The sequence below is a fragment of the Oncorhynchus masou genome, unplaced genomic scaffold (assembly GCF_036934945.1).
Source record: "Oncorhynchus masou masou isolate Uvic2021 unplaced genomic scaffold, UVic_Omas_1.1 unplaced_scaffold_1570, whole genome shotgun sequence".
NCBI lineage: Eukaryota > Metazoa > Chordata > Actinopteri > Salmoniformes > Salmonidae > Oncorhynchus > Oncorhynchus masou.
In genome coordinates this window covers 64,927-79,182 of record NW_027005763.1, presented here as the reverse complement: position 1 = coordinate 79,182, position 14,256 = coordinate 64,927, and the positions used below count along the sequence as shown (strand labels likewise).

At 44.4% G+C, this 14,256-nt stretch overlaps 2 protein-coding genes across 2 annotated transcripts; one reads left to right on the top strand and one right to left on the bottom strand.

Moving 5' to 3' along the window:
* The first annotated feature begins 463 nt into the window (after positions 1–463).
* lgals2b (lectin, galactoside-binding, soluble, 2b) lies at positions 464–5,022 on the top strand. The gene is made up of 4 exons (XM_064959400.1): positions 464–562; positions 3,093–3,172; positions 3,857–4,016; positions 4,486–5,022. Exons 1-4 carry the CDS (start codon positions 560–562, stop codon positions 4,630–4,632), a joined length of 390 nt encoding a protein of 129 aa, XP_064815472.1. The 5' UTR covers positions 464–559; the 3' UTR covers positions 4,633–5,022.
* A 3,469-nt stretch (positions 5,023–8,491) lies between these two features.
* Positions 8,492–10,595, bottom strand: uts2r4 (urotensin-2 receptor 4). Its single transcript, XM_064959399.1, has one exon. It carries the CDS (start codon positions 10,433–10,435, stop codon positions 9,356–9,358), a length of 1,080 nt encoding a protein of 359 aa, XP_064815471.1. The 5' UTR covers positions 10,436–10,595; the 3' UTR covers positions 8,492–9,355.
* Positions 10,596–14,256: the final 3,661 nt, after the last annotated feature.

Genomic DNA, 14,256 nt, shown 5'->3' with positions numbered 1-14,256 from the left:
TACAGGCTGGAAGGGAGACGAATGAAACGAGAAAGAATGAAAAATCAAATAGATAGAGCCCTCCACCCTGTTGAGAAATATGTCCCAAATGGCACCATATTCCCTACATAGTGCACTACTTTTGACCAGAGCTCTATGGGCCCTGATAAAAAAACAAATGTGTACGCTATATAGGGAATATGGTGCCATTTGGTTCATTCTCTGGCAACTCACTCCAAATATATGTGACTATCTTCCAGGGGAGGCTGCTAACGGGAGGATGGCCCATGTTAATGGCTGGAATAATGTCTGGTTGATACCATTCCATTGACTCCATTCCAGCCATTACTATGAGCAGTCCTCCCCTCAGCAGCCTTCACTGCTTCCTTCTATTGCTTGGTTGGAAATGTAGGCGAGTGATATTATTGACCCTGATTGGTCACCACTTTTACAACTCCTTCTCTTATTGGCTAGTACAAAATTCTAAACCCTGCCCTTTCTACAATACCAGACTGTGAAATGAAAACTTTGTCACTTTTCAGGCTTTTTCTGCTGAGATTTCATTGAGAAGTCCGCCAAGATGGTATGTATGACTGTAATTCATTCAGAACTATTCTTTGATCAACTTTCTCTGCTTTCAAACTATCTACACACTACAGCATATCAGATACATTGTTTAAACACCTCCCTTTCAAAGGCAAATCAATACAAGGTAGAGGGACAGGGAGTTAGCTGGTAAAGGTTGTGTGCAGCTCCTGAAACTGATGTTGTGCTTTGATACTGTGTTATCATGATTATTATTATTATCACAGTACACATCACCTTGGGACAACTGGAATTTAATATGAGTCTGTGATTAAATGACTTTCATTGCCGATATGATTTATTCTACTACAGGGGCAGCCCATAAAATCCATATGTGGTTCTTTGTGGACTTTTGCAGTAATGTTCCTTATCTTGATTTGAATTACTGTGAGTGGTGAGTCTGGAGATTAGTTGGATTCAGGGTTGTAAAAAGTAAGAGGATGGCACCTGTATATTCTACAGCCTTTAGATCAGGGCTCTCCAACCCTGTTTCTGGAGAGCTACCCTCCTGTAGGTTTTAACTCCAACCCTGTTTCTGGAGAGCTACCCTCCTGTAGGTTTTAACTCCAACCCTGTTTCTGGAGAGCTACCCTCCTGTAGGTTTTCACTCCAACCCTGTTTCTGGAGAGCTACCCTCCTGTAGGTTTTAACTCCAACCCTGTTCCTGGAGAGCTACCCTCCTGTAGGTTTTAACTCCAACCCTGTTCCTGGAGAGCTACCCTCCTGTAGGTTTTAACTCCAACCCTGTTCCTGGAGAGCTACCCTCCTGTAGGTTTTAACTCCAACCCTGTTTCTGGAGAGCTACCCTCCTGTAGGTTTTCACTCCAACCCTGTTTCTGGAGAGCTACCCTCCTGTAGGTTTTAACTCCAAACCTGTTCCTGGAGAGCTACCCTCCTGTAGGTTTCTACTCCAACGCTGTTCCTGGAGAGCTACCCTCTTGTAGGTTTTCACTCCAATCCCAGTTGTAACTAACCCGATTCAGCTTATAAACCAGCTAATTATTAGAATCAGGTGAGCTAGATTAGGGTTGTAGACTGTAGGATACCCAATAGTTCAGCTGTCCAGAAATATTCTGTGTCACAATATAAATGTGTCTAACTTTGTTGCTTTGAACCACAAGAAATGTACAACGTCAATAGATTCTATCCCCAACGAATTACGGAGTTTTTGAGAATTGACTGGAGACTCCACCTGTTTGATGATTAACGTCATATTTGATCTGAGATACAGAGACAGGTGGTGCAGTGTTCCAAGGTGCGGCCCAGGTATAGGGTCTAACTACCATATCTTCTACGTGACTAATACCATGTGATACCAGGGACATTGACCCACTGATACAGAGGACACAACGACTACCATTTATTAGATCCAACCAATGATTGTTTGAAGGGAGGTATTATGTGAATCTCAATAGCATCATTGACGATGCAGTGTCACACACACGCACACACACACACACGCACACGCACACACACACACACACACACACGCACACGCACACACACACCACAGATTGTAGTACAGACAGAGGGTGTGGTAGGGTCTTAGCTCGTCTTTGAATCACCAGTTTCATCCTCTATTTTTTTTTAGTCTCAGTGTTGTAAACCATTTATGACTTTACTGTCTCCTTGTGACCACTTCCTGACCATCTCAACGGTCAAACAGCATTCAAACAACATTTAGGTCCTGTTTTCCTGCTTTTATGACCCTGTGTTCGGTATTTTATGACTGATCCCAGATATGATTGTGCAAACATGGCGTGACAATGACTGTCGGAGTCGTCTAGTACAAACAGATCTGGGACCCGGATATGGTTTTATTACCCATGGGTGTTTCACTCACTACCCCAATAAGGTTGATCATTAACACTGAACAAGATAACCTGACCGTAGGGTCTGTTACCGTGGTTCCATGTGCACCACAGACATGCTGATACGAATCTCAAAAACACAGGTGGCTGGTGGCATCTTAATTGGGGAGGACGGGCTCATAGTAATGACTGGAACTGAATGAATGGAGTGGTATGGAACTCATCATGGTTTTCCAGGTGTTTGATACTTTTCCATTCACTCCATTCCAGCCGTAATTATGAGATGTCCTCCCCTCAGCGGCCTCCTGAGCTGTGACGTTTATGCAGGAGTACATGCCAGTTATGGATAACAACCTTTTCAAAAACACAAAGGTCATACAACGTTCATACTGATGTCATTGACACTTAAGGATGATCAACTAAAGGTTCATTGGTCCATCGTCATGTCAACTCCATCGTCATGTCAACTCCATCGTCATGTCAACTCCATCGTCATATCAACTGGGCCTAGATGAACATTATCCCTGTTATGGGAACCAAACTCTGCAGACCAATGAGATTTATTTTCCCCACTTCTCATTTACTCTTAGTCTCTGCTATTTGTACTGTTCATTTGGCAAGGTAACTGTTTTCTATGAGCTCAGTGCAGTAAGACGCTTATTACCGTGCATTTATCCCATTTGTTAACCCCTTAGTTGTCTAATTTCTCCTTCCTAGACGTTCCGTGTAGAGAACATGTCCTTCAAGCAGGGTCAGGAGATGACGTTCACGGGGAAGACCAAGTCTGGAGCCACTAAGTAAGATCCTGACACTTCACCTTTCAACCCAAACCCAACACAGTGTTTCCCCCAGCATTAGTCCTAGAGACACTCCTAGTGCCTCACTCACTTCTCACTCCCAAGATTTAGCAGAACCCTGACACTCTTGGTTTCAATTCAATGTGTTGGTGCTTGTAGCCCTGATTGTACTTTTCGGGTATTTCGCAGCCCACCAAGTGTATATGGGAAACACTGCAAACAGTGCATGTACAAGTCACTATTGGTTTCAACTACTGGTTTCAACTACTGGTTTCAACTATTGGTTTCAACTATTGGTTTCAACTACTGGTTTCAACTACTGTTTTCAACTATTGGTTTCAACTATAGGTTTCAACTACTGGTTTCAACTACTGGTTTCAACTACTGGTTTCAACTATTGGTTTCAACTACTGGTTTCGGTGTTTGTAGCCCTGGATGTCACATTGGGGGCCTTTGCAGCCCACAATATACACACCAAAAGGTTGTCATGGTTATTGACATGGTTTCAATTCAATTTGGCTAAGCAAAAACAAACCACGCTCATGGAGAACTTATTGTGTTACTTTTTTGGACTGAATTATCATATCTCATTTCCTGTTTCATTTTATTTTATCTCCCCCATCTCTCTCTCTTTCTCTCACTCTCTCTAAATCTCCCCCCTCCTCCATCTCTACCCCCCCATAGTTTCACCATCAACATCGGCCACGACAGTGACAACTACGCCCTCCACTTCAACCCTCGTTTCAACCACGGACACATCGTGTGTAACTCTCTGTCTGGAGGAAGCTGGGGAGACGAACTCAAGGAAGGTCACTTCCCCTTCCAGGATGGAGAGCAGTTCAAGGTGTGTGTGTGTGTGCTGGTGTGTGTGTGTAATAAGGTAATAATCACCAGTCTAACATTTGGTCATAGGTCAGTCTGGTCACACAGTCTGTTGACTCTAACTGCAAATATAATGTGTAACAGTTATAGAGTCCAGTTAGTCTACACTGGTGATTATAACTGCATCTATTGTATAAGTACATCTGATAGAGTAATCTCAATGGCTCATAGATTTGGCTCACTAGGAAGCCAGTGTCAGCCTGCCTAACTGTTGAATTGAATCATTACAAATAAGTCATCAACCAGGAGCCATTCAAATAACGTCTACAGAAATGAAGCAGTAGATCATTATAACTTGCCTCAAAGATTCTAGCCTCCCATGCCTGACTGCTACAGACTACAGACTACAAGACACATGGCTGGTAAATGAGATTCTAAACATCTCTCTCTCTCTCTCTCTCTCTCTCTCTCTCTCTCATCCCTCCGTCCAGCTGGTCCTCAACTTCACCAATGAGCAGTTCTACATCAAGCTGCCAGACGGTCACATGATGGACTTCCCCAATCGCCTTGGCGACTGCAAGTACAACCACATCATGGTTGACGGAGATGTCAAGGTCATCAGCTTCAAGATCAAATAGAGGTTGACCTTTAACCTCTGACAGTTGTCTCAATCCTTTGAAACAATAGCTGTGAATTTATTTATACCAACTCAGATCTCTTATTGTGTACGTTGTGTAGTGAGAGGAAAACCCACTAGGTGGCGCCACTGTCAAACACACTTCTACCAGAAACCTGTGGAAAGACCATTCCAGATGTGTTAATAAACCCTCCTTGAAAGCAAACAATGTTTTCAATATCTTTATGTGGCCTTTGTATAATCTTTGAATACTTTTGGTGTGTCCTTAACGAGAATCTTTATTTCCTTACTCACTAGTGGTGGAGATAGAATCACAAGCATTCCAATGCACCTGCAATAACATCTGCAAATCTGTGTACGCAACCAATAAACTTCAATTTGATTTAGTGTATTCTCTTTTTCTCTTTCTCTCTCTCTTCCTCTCTCTCTCTCTCAACCCCCCATACTCGTACAGCGGTCAGTCATGACATCATCAGAGCGAGACACATTACTGTTTATTAGACTGTAGCCTGGGTGTTAATCCTCTTCTGCACACACACACACACACACACACACACACACACACACACACACACACACACACACACACACACACACACACACACACACACACTAGTGTAACCTGGGTGTTAACCATGGTCTCCCACCATAAAATAATTGACTGTGAACTCACTAGGTCAGTGTACTCACTTATACAGTCTATTGTCACTGTCCTGCCTGTCTGCCTGTTAGTCTGTCTACCTCCTGCCTGTCTGTCTGTTTGCCTGCCTTCTGAATGTCTGTCTGTCTGCCTGCCTGCCTACTGCCTGTTTGCCTGCCTGCCTCCTGTCTGTCTGTCTCCTGGGTGAACTGGAACATCAGTGGACTGAACTCACACTTGGCCTTCTAGGAATTTTAGTAGCTTTTTAGTAGTAGTAGTGGTTGATACCAATTCAATGCTAACTCTCTTTACGAAAGATGTTATTCTATGCTGAGTCATGACTAAGGCTGAGCAACAAGCTATCAAGGATGGCTGGCAGCCTAGCGGTTAGGGCGTAGGTCCCGTAACCAAAACGTTGCTAGTTCTAATCCCAGAGCCGACAAGGTGAAAAACATCACATCTGTTCATGTGGCTGTGAGCAAGGCACTTAACCCTAGTTGCTCCAGGGTTGTCGTTGATCATTGGCTGTGACCTCCCTCTCTGATAGGTGTCTCTCTGGGTGTCTCAGGGGGAGTTGGGTAAAAAAACACATATCCATTTCACACATGTGTATAGGACAATTATGTGCAATAGGACAAATATAATTCAGTTAACAGAGGACCAGCTTTTGATTAGATATTGATTGACAAACTGGACTCAAGTAACTAACTTTCAGTTAAAGTAATTAAGTAACGAACTGTCAGTTGAAGGACAATTAATATCAATCAACTCAAGTTATTCAGACCAAATGGTTCGTATACAGTTGTAGTCGGAAGTTTACATACACCTTAGCCAAATACATTTAAACTCAGTTTTTCACAATTCCTGACATTTAATCCTAGTAAAAATTCCGTCTGAGGTCAGTTAGGATCACCACTTTATTTTAAGAATGTGAAATGTCAGAATAATAGTAGAGTGATTTATTTCAGCTTTCATCACATTCCCAGTGGGTCAGAAGTTTACATGCACTATATTAGTATTTAGTAGCACTACCTTTAAATTGTTTAAAACTTGGGTCAAACGTTTCAGGTAGCCTTCCACAAGCTTTCCACAATAAGCTGGGTACATTTTGGCCCATTCCTTCAGGCAGAGCTGGTGTAACTGAGTCAGGTTTGTAGGCCTCTTTGCTCACACACGGTTTTTCAGTTCTGCCCACAAATGTTCTATAGGATTGAGGTCAGGGCTTTCTGATGGCCTTGTTCTCCTTAAGAAGTTTTGCCACAACTTTGGAAGTATGCTTGCGGTCATTGTCCATTTGGAAGACCCATTTGCGACCAAGCTTTAACTTCCTGACTGAGGTCTTGAGATGTTGCTTTAATATATCCACATAATTATCCTTCCTCATGATGCCATTTATTTTGTGAAGTGCACCAGTCCCTCCTGCAGCAAAGCACCCCCACAACATGATGCTGCCACCTCCGTGCTTCACGGTTGGGATGGTGTTCTTCAGCTTGCAAGCCTCCCCCTTTTTCCTCCAAACAGTTCTATTTTTGTTTCATCAGACCAGAGGACATTTCTCCAAAAAATATGATCTTTGTCCCCATGTGCAGTTGCAAACCGTAGGCTGGCTTTTTTATGGCGGTTTTGGAGCAGTGGCTTCTTCCTTGCTGAGAGGCATTTCAGGTTATGTCGATATAGGACTCGTTTTACTGTGGATATAGATTCTATTGTACCTGTTTCCTCCAGCATCTTCACAAGGTCCTTTGCTGTTGTTCTGGGATTGATTTACACTTTTCGCACCAAAGTACGTTCATCTCTAGGAGACAGAACGCGTCTCCTTCCTGACTGGTATGATGGCTGCGTGGTCCCATGATGTTTATACTTGCGTACTATTGTTTATACAGATGAACGTGGTACCTTCAGTTTGGAAATTGCTTTGGAAAGTGCTCCCAAGGATGAACCAGACTTGTGGAGGTCTACATTTTTTTTCTGGGGTCTTGGCTGATTTCTTTTGATTTTCCCATGATGTCGAGCAAAGAGGCACTGAGTTTGAAGGTATGCCTTGAAGTACATCCACAGGTACACTTCCAAATGACTCAAATGATGTCAATTAACCTATCAGAATCTTCTAAAGCCATTACATAATTTTCTGGAATTTTCCAAGCTGTTTAAAGACACAGTGAACTTAATGTATGTAAACTTCTGACCTACTGGAATTGTTATACAGTGAATTATAAGTCAAATAATCTGTTTGTAAACAAAACATTTTTACATTATTTGTGTCATGCACAAAGTAGATGTTCTAACCGACTTGCCAAAACTATAGTTCAACAAGACATTTGTGGAGTGGTTGAAAAACAAGTTTTAATGACTCCGACCTAAGTGTATGTAAACTTCCGACTTCAACTGTAATCTGTATCCAAGCAGTCCAGTCTGTGTTGTGGTTCTGTATGTCCTGTTAGTATTAACATCAATCAACTCAAGTTATTCAGACCAAATGGCTCATATAATCTGTATCCACGCTGTCCAGTCTATGTTGTGGTTCTGTAGGTCCTGTTAGTCTATTTTGGCAGGATGAATAACGCGAGACATTCCTGAGAGACAATTTACAGGACAACACGAAGAGACCTGCCTCAAGGCTTTGGAATGTTGCATGGTGGGACCACATTCCCTGGTGAGAGGCCGCGGTCTGGAGAGTGTGTGTGTGGCGAAGGTAGGGGTAGGTGTGGGGGGTAGGAGTGGGGGTGTAGGGGTAGGTGTGGGGGAGGTAGAGGTAGGCATGTGTGTGTGTGGGTGGGGGATTAGAGGTAGGTGTGTGTTGGGAGGATAGGCAATGTGTGTGTGTGTTGGGGGGATAGGCAATGTGTGTGTGTGTGTTGGGGGGCGGAAGTAGGGGTAGGTGTGTGTGTGTGTGTGTGTGTGTGTATGTGTGTGTGTATGTGTGTGTGTGTGTGTGTATATGTGTGTGTGTGTGTGTGTGTATGTGTATGTATGTGTGTGTGTGTGTGTATGTGTGTGTGTGTGTGTGTGTGTATGTGTATGTGTATGTGTATGTGTGGGTCAGTGGGGTCCATCATAGACACATAGAGTGAGGAAACTAGCCACCAACAGGACACACAGTGCATTCTTACAATTGCTGATAAATGTGATGGCATGATTGCCACACATTACACTGTATGTGAAAGTTAACTCTATTGCCAGCAGAGGGCAATATCGTAGTCATTTTACCTCTAAATCATTCTGTCAAAACTTTATTAGCACAATCATGTAATAAAAGAATACAAGATGAGAAAAACCAAACAAGAACATTAGCTTGACACATTTTTGGCAATATGACAACAACGTCGAAGTAAGAAACAAAATACATAGTGACTGGTTACATGACATGTCAATATGTGACAAGAAATACGGCCGCCTACATGATGAATGCAAACTGGAAATATGTCAAACAGCTAATGCTGCAGATGTAGGATGTTAATCTGATCACTCTGTTGCAGGACAACTTTCCTGTAATGTGTGAAATTAAACAATTATATGTTTGAGGTTTAACAAGGCTTTGAGTTATAAAAATGTTTCTTAAATTTGTAATTTCCACTTTGACATTTCAGACTTGATTTTCCCTTACGGAAAAATTATCAACCCCTACAGAAAACATCCATTAATTATAATCCACATAATAATTCACTTTTCCTGTTGTGGCAAACTGGCACAAATTAAGATCCAACACCTGTATAACTATATACCAATAATATTCAGGTGATGTAAAAATACAAAAACTACTGAGTTTAGAGTAAGCCATGTTGTTAGGTCAAGTTTATGCTGCACTAACTACTCAACTAACGATTAGTTTGTTTTGGAGGCTGCTCTTGCCCCAACAGCTATAAAGAAATGTCCTCATGTTTTCACCAAATCCAAGGTACCCCTCAGAGTGAAAAGATAAAAATGCTGCATCAGAAATGCTTTTGGCAATAGTGCTCTTGTCAGAATAACTCCCCCTCTTTTATGGATCCTGCATGGATGACCTATCCTCCCCAGGATAAAATGATTTAAGTCAAGAATAATAGGTCCTACTTGTGTCACGTCAAAATACTTCCCCCCTCTTCTCCTATAGATCCTGTAGGGGTGCTCCGGCTGCCGGGTCTCCCCTACTTGACCCTGTGCTCTGACCCTTCTGAGCCAGATAGTCCTTATAGTTCCGGGTCAGGAGGGTGTACAACAAAGGGTTAATACAGCTATTCCCATAGGTCAGACACGTTACAAAGAAATTCATGTAACTGTGAGTGGCAGGAGACAGAGCCTTGAGGGACTGCGGGGAAAATAACTGTGCCAACTGCCACCCCCAGAAAGGCAGGAAACACACCCAGTACGCTACAATGATACAAAAAATCATTGTTACTACCTTTTGTTTTAAGCCTCGTCTTCTCGCTGAACGGCTGCTTCCTCCCAAGCTAGCCTGAGCAGTCCAATAGTGACGTGCTAGGCCAGCGTAGAGACCAACGATGACTAAACCGGGTACGAGGACGCTGGTCAGGAACAGGACGGTGAGGTAGGCCTTGAAGGCCTCTTGGGTCCACGTCGGGTAACAGATCCGCTTGACGTTCCCGGCCGCCATTGACCTCCCTTCCCTCAGCCGTATCATAATCATCATGGGTAGTGTCAGGACAAACGCTGCGAACCAGATGACGGATGCCACTACCTTCCGCCCCCGCGTGCTGGATCGCCGGGCGTCAAACGGCTTCGCCACGGCCCGGTAGCGCTCCAACGACATGGCGACCAGGACGAAGACGCTGGCGTGCATGGTGAGGAGATCGAGACTCAGGAGGACCCGGCAACCGGCCTCGCCGAACAACCAATCGTGAGCAAAGTAGGTGCAGATGACGAATGGGATCGTAGAGAGGTAGAGGAGGTCGGCGAGGGCAAGGTTGAGTATATAGACGTACATAGAGCCGGATCGGCGGAGAGCCGCGGAACGCATGATGAAGAGGGTGTAGATGTTGCCCGCCACCCCCATGGCGAGCATGATTAGGAGGGTAGCGCCGAGGAGAGAGGTCACCCACAAACTCCCACCCCCGGAGCTACCCCCTCCAGAGACACCGCCCGAGCCCCCAAAACCATGCTGGGGGGAGATGGAGGTCACGATAGGTGTCTGGCTCTGGTTCATCGTTGGGGAAAGGTTAGAGTTCATAAATAAGGCCAGCACGTCCCTACAATGAAGTGATCACTTTACTGGGATACACTGTTATTACTATTAGTATTCAGAAAGATTTTAAAGAGTTGCTTATGGATTCCAAGTGGATTTTAAAGAGTTGCTTATGGATTCCAAGCGGATTTTAAAGAGTTGCTTATGGATTTTATTTTAAAGAGTTGCTTATGGATTCCAAGCAGATTTTAAAGAGTTGCTTATGGATTCCAAGCGGATTTTAAAGAGTTGCTTATGGATTCCAAGCGGATTTTAAAGAGTTGCTTATGGATTCCAAGCGGATTTTAAAGAGTTGCTTATGGATTCCAAGCGGATTTTAAAGAGTTGCTTATGGATTCCAAGCGGATTTTAAAGAGTTGCTTATGGATTCCAAATTTTAAAGAGTTGCATTCCAAATTTTAAAGACATTCCAATTTTAAAGAGTTGCAGGATTCCAAAACAAAACTGTTCTGCATTGATTCCAAGCAGATTTTAAAGTGCTCCATGTTGGAGTGAATAGAGAATCATTAAGAATGTGAAGCAACTTTGTGCACTGCATTGATCCAGTGAAAAACAGACAGATGTTACCAGCCAAAACAACAACTGTTCTGCATTGTTGAGGGAGATAGCACGTTGTTCTGCATTGTTGAGGGCAGTTGTTCTGCATTGTTGAGGGAGATAGCACGTTGTTCTGCATTGTTGAGGGAGATAGCACGTTGTTCTGCATTGTTGAGGGAGATAGCACGTTGTTCTGCATTGTTGAGGGAGATAGCACGTCAGCATGTCACGGCACCTTTTAAACCTGCTGGAAACTGTGTATGTGACAAATAACATTTGACTTGAAAACACATAAATCGTCTTTGGCCTTCTGACTCTTTATCTAAATTGAATCTAAATCCAATAGGAAAACCGGCCGTGTGTAGTGATGCTTCAACAGTGGCTTCAGTTCCACTACGCCTGTTAACCTGCAGCTTTAAGGTGAACCAGGACATGGCTGACAAGTCCACCTCATCGAGTGTCTCTTATCTCCCGATGTTTCCACGTCCCCGCTCCAGCTCCTCCCAGCTCCCATGATCCTTCCCTTCCCGCGGGTACCGGACGAAGCCCAGGCGATAGAGAAGAACAGACAGACGCTTCAGTTTGTAGTGGACCTGAACCGCACCGGTGACTTGGGAGGGGAAGTAGCTTGATGTCCTGAGTTGACAGTGTGTTGTCGTTGGTCAGTTTGTGGTGATTCAGAAGCTCTCAGACTGTATCCAGAGGCTAGTTTGTCTTGTGTTCTCAGCTGGCACGGTGGATGGTCATTGTTGGTACCTCTCAAAAGGTCAATGTTGGGGTGTTCCAATAGAGTAACTGGGGCTCCTTCTAGTGTTTAATTCCAGAGCTCTTCACAGGCGTTTTGTTGTGTCCGTCTTCTTCTTTCCTTCAACTGCTGTCCTCTATTCTCTTGCCTTCTCTCTGTCCTCTGACCCCTTTCCTTCTTCCTCTTTGTCCCCTTTACCTCTCTCTTGCTCTGTTTCTCCTCTCTCTCTCTCCCCGTCCCCCTCACTCTCTCTCTCTCTCTCCCCGTCTCTCTCTCTCTCTCTCTCTCATAGGTGTAACCCAGGATGACTCTATGGATTTATGAGTCCTGCTCTCTTTAAACACCTGGGTGCAGTTTTAAACACCCCTGGTTTGCTGGCGCTAAAACACACACACACACACACACACACACACACACACACACACACACACACACACACACACACACACACACACACACACACACACACACACACACACACACACACACACACACACACACACACACACACACAATGCAATTGACACACACACAAACGCAGGTACACACATGCATGCACAAGGATGCATACAACCTAGCATACATAAACACACACACACACACACACACTGACATATCATTCAATCTCTATATCTCACACATGAACTCTTAGAAGTCATTTTCAAATAATTTACATATTTAAAACAAGAGGAGACCAATGTATGGATTTATAAAAAATAGTTTGTAGTACCTCAAACATGAACATTTACAACCAATCTTCTTCTGTATTGGAAAACACCCTCGATAACACGAATAAAAGCACGACATGGGAGGAATGACAAGTACGTATCAATCAATGATACATTCTTTGCATGTCTCCTCAGTCTAAATATGTTGTCTAATACCTTCAAATACCTTTGGTCATTCAGGATATGTAGAAAGAGAGATCTGGCATATTCTTGAAACACCACAAAATGGCACTATAAAAAACCCCACTAACTGTTTATACACAACCATAAGAGGGTTGAACATTATCCATAGATATATTGAAATGTATATCTTTACATATCTCCTAACCAAACTCACCCATCAAAAATGTCAATTTCTAAGATATTAATAGGGAACTTTAAAAGTAAACATTTAAATCACATTGATCTGAGAGATTAAAGTAATGACATAGTGTAAGGCACAGTGGTTGACCATGATGACAGGTCCTGCTGCAGTCTAGTGTGTTTGTACATCTGTCTTTCTTAGGCAAGGACAGCCTAACCTAACTCAAACGTCTTGGTGATCTCCAGGATGGGCAGAGGAGAGGAGGAGAGAGGAGGAACAGAAGACAGGTAGAGGAGAGGAGGAGGAGGAGAGGAGGAACAGATGATGGGTAGAGGAGAGGAGGAGAGAGGAGGAACAGATGATGGGTAGAGGAGAGGAGGAGAGAGGAGGAACAGAAGATGGGTAGAGGAGAGGAGGAGAGAGGAGGAACAGAAGATGGGTAGAGGAGAGGAGGAGAGAGGAGGAACAGATGATGGGTAGAGGAGAGGAGGAGAGAGGAGGAACAGAAGATGGGTAGAGGACAGGAGGAGAGGGAGGAACAGAAGATGGGTAAAGGAGAGGAGGAGAGAGGAGGAACAGAAGACGGGTAGAGGAGAGGAGGAGAGGAGAGGAGGAACAGAAGATGGGTAGAGGAGAGGAGGAGAGAGGAGGAACAGAAGACGGGTAGAGGAGAGGAGGAGAGAGGAGGAACAGAAGATGGGTAGAGGAGAGGAGGAGAGAGGAGGAACAGAAGATGGGTAGAGGAGAGGAGGAGGAGAGGAGGAACAGAAGATGGGTAGAGGAGAGGAGGAGAGAGGAGGAACAGAAGATGGGTAGAGGAGAGGAGGAGAGAGGAGGAACAGATGATGGGTAGAGGAGAGGAGGAGAGAGGAGGAACAGAAGACGGGTAGAGGACAGGAGGAGAGAGGAGGAACAGAAGATGGGTAAAGGAGAGGAGGAGAGAGGAGGAACAGAAGATGGGTAGAGGAGAGGAGGAGAGAGGAGGAACAGAAGATGGGTAGAGGAGAGGAGGAGAGAGGAGGAACAGAAGATGGGTAGAGGAGAGGAGGAGAGGAGGAACAGAAGACGGGTAGAGGAGAGGAGGAGAGGAGAGGAGGAACAGAAGACGGGTAGAGGAGAGGAGGAGAGAGGAGGAACAGAAGACGGGTAGAGGAGAGGAGGAGAGAGGAGGAACAGATGATGGGTAGAGGAGAGGAGGAGAGAGGAGGAACAGAAGATGGGTAGAGGAGAGGAGGAGAGAGGAGGAACAGAAGACGGGTAGAGGAAAGGAGGAGAGAGGAGGAGCAGAAGACAGGTAGAGGAGAGGAGGAGAGAGGAGGAACAGAAGATGGGTAGAGGAGAGGAGGAGAGAGGAGGAGGAACAGATGATGGGTAGAGGAGAGGAGGAGAGAGGAGGAACAGAAGACGGGTAGAGGAGAGGAGGAACAGATGATGGGTAGAGGAGAGGAGGGGAGAGGAGGAACAGATGATGGGTAGAGGAGAGGAGGAGAGA

Bases quoted from the DNA above. Each gene is read 5' to 3' on its own strand.
- lgals2b (XM_064959400.1), top strand. The intron at 3,173-3,856 runs GTAAGATCCTGA...ACCCCCCCATAG, and splicing joins ACCAAGTCTGGAGCCACTAA to TTTCACCATCAACATCGGCC. The intron at 4,017-4,485 runs GTGTGTGTGTGT...CCCTCCGTCCAG, and splicing joins AGGATGGAGAGCAGTTCAAG to CTGGTCCTCAACTTCACCAA.
- uts2r4 (XM_064959399.1), bottom strand. From the start codon at position 10,435: ATGAACTCTAACCTTTCCCCAACGATGAACCAGAGCCAGACACCTATC.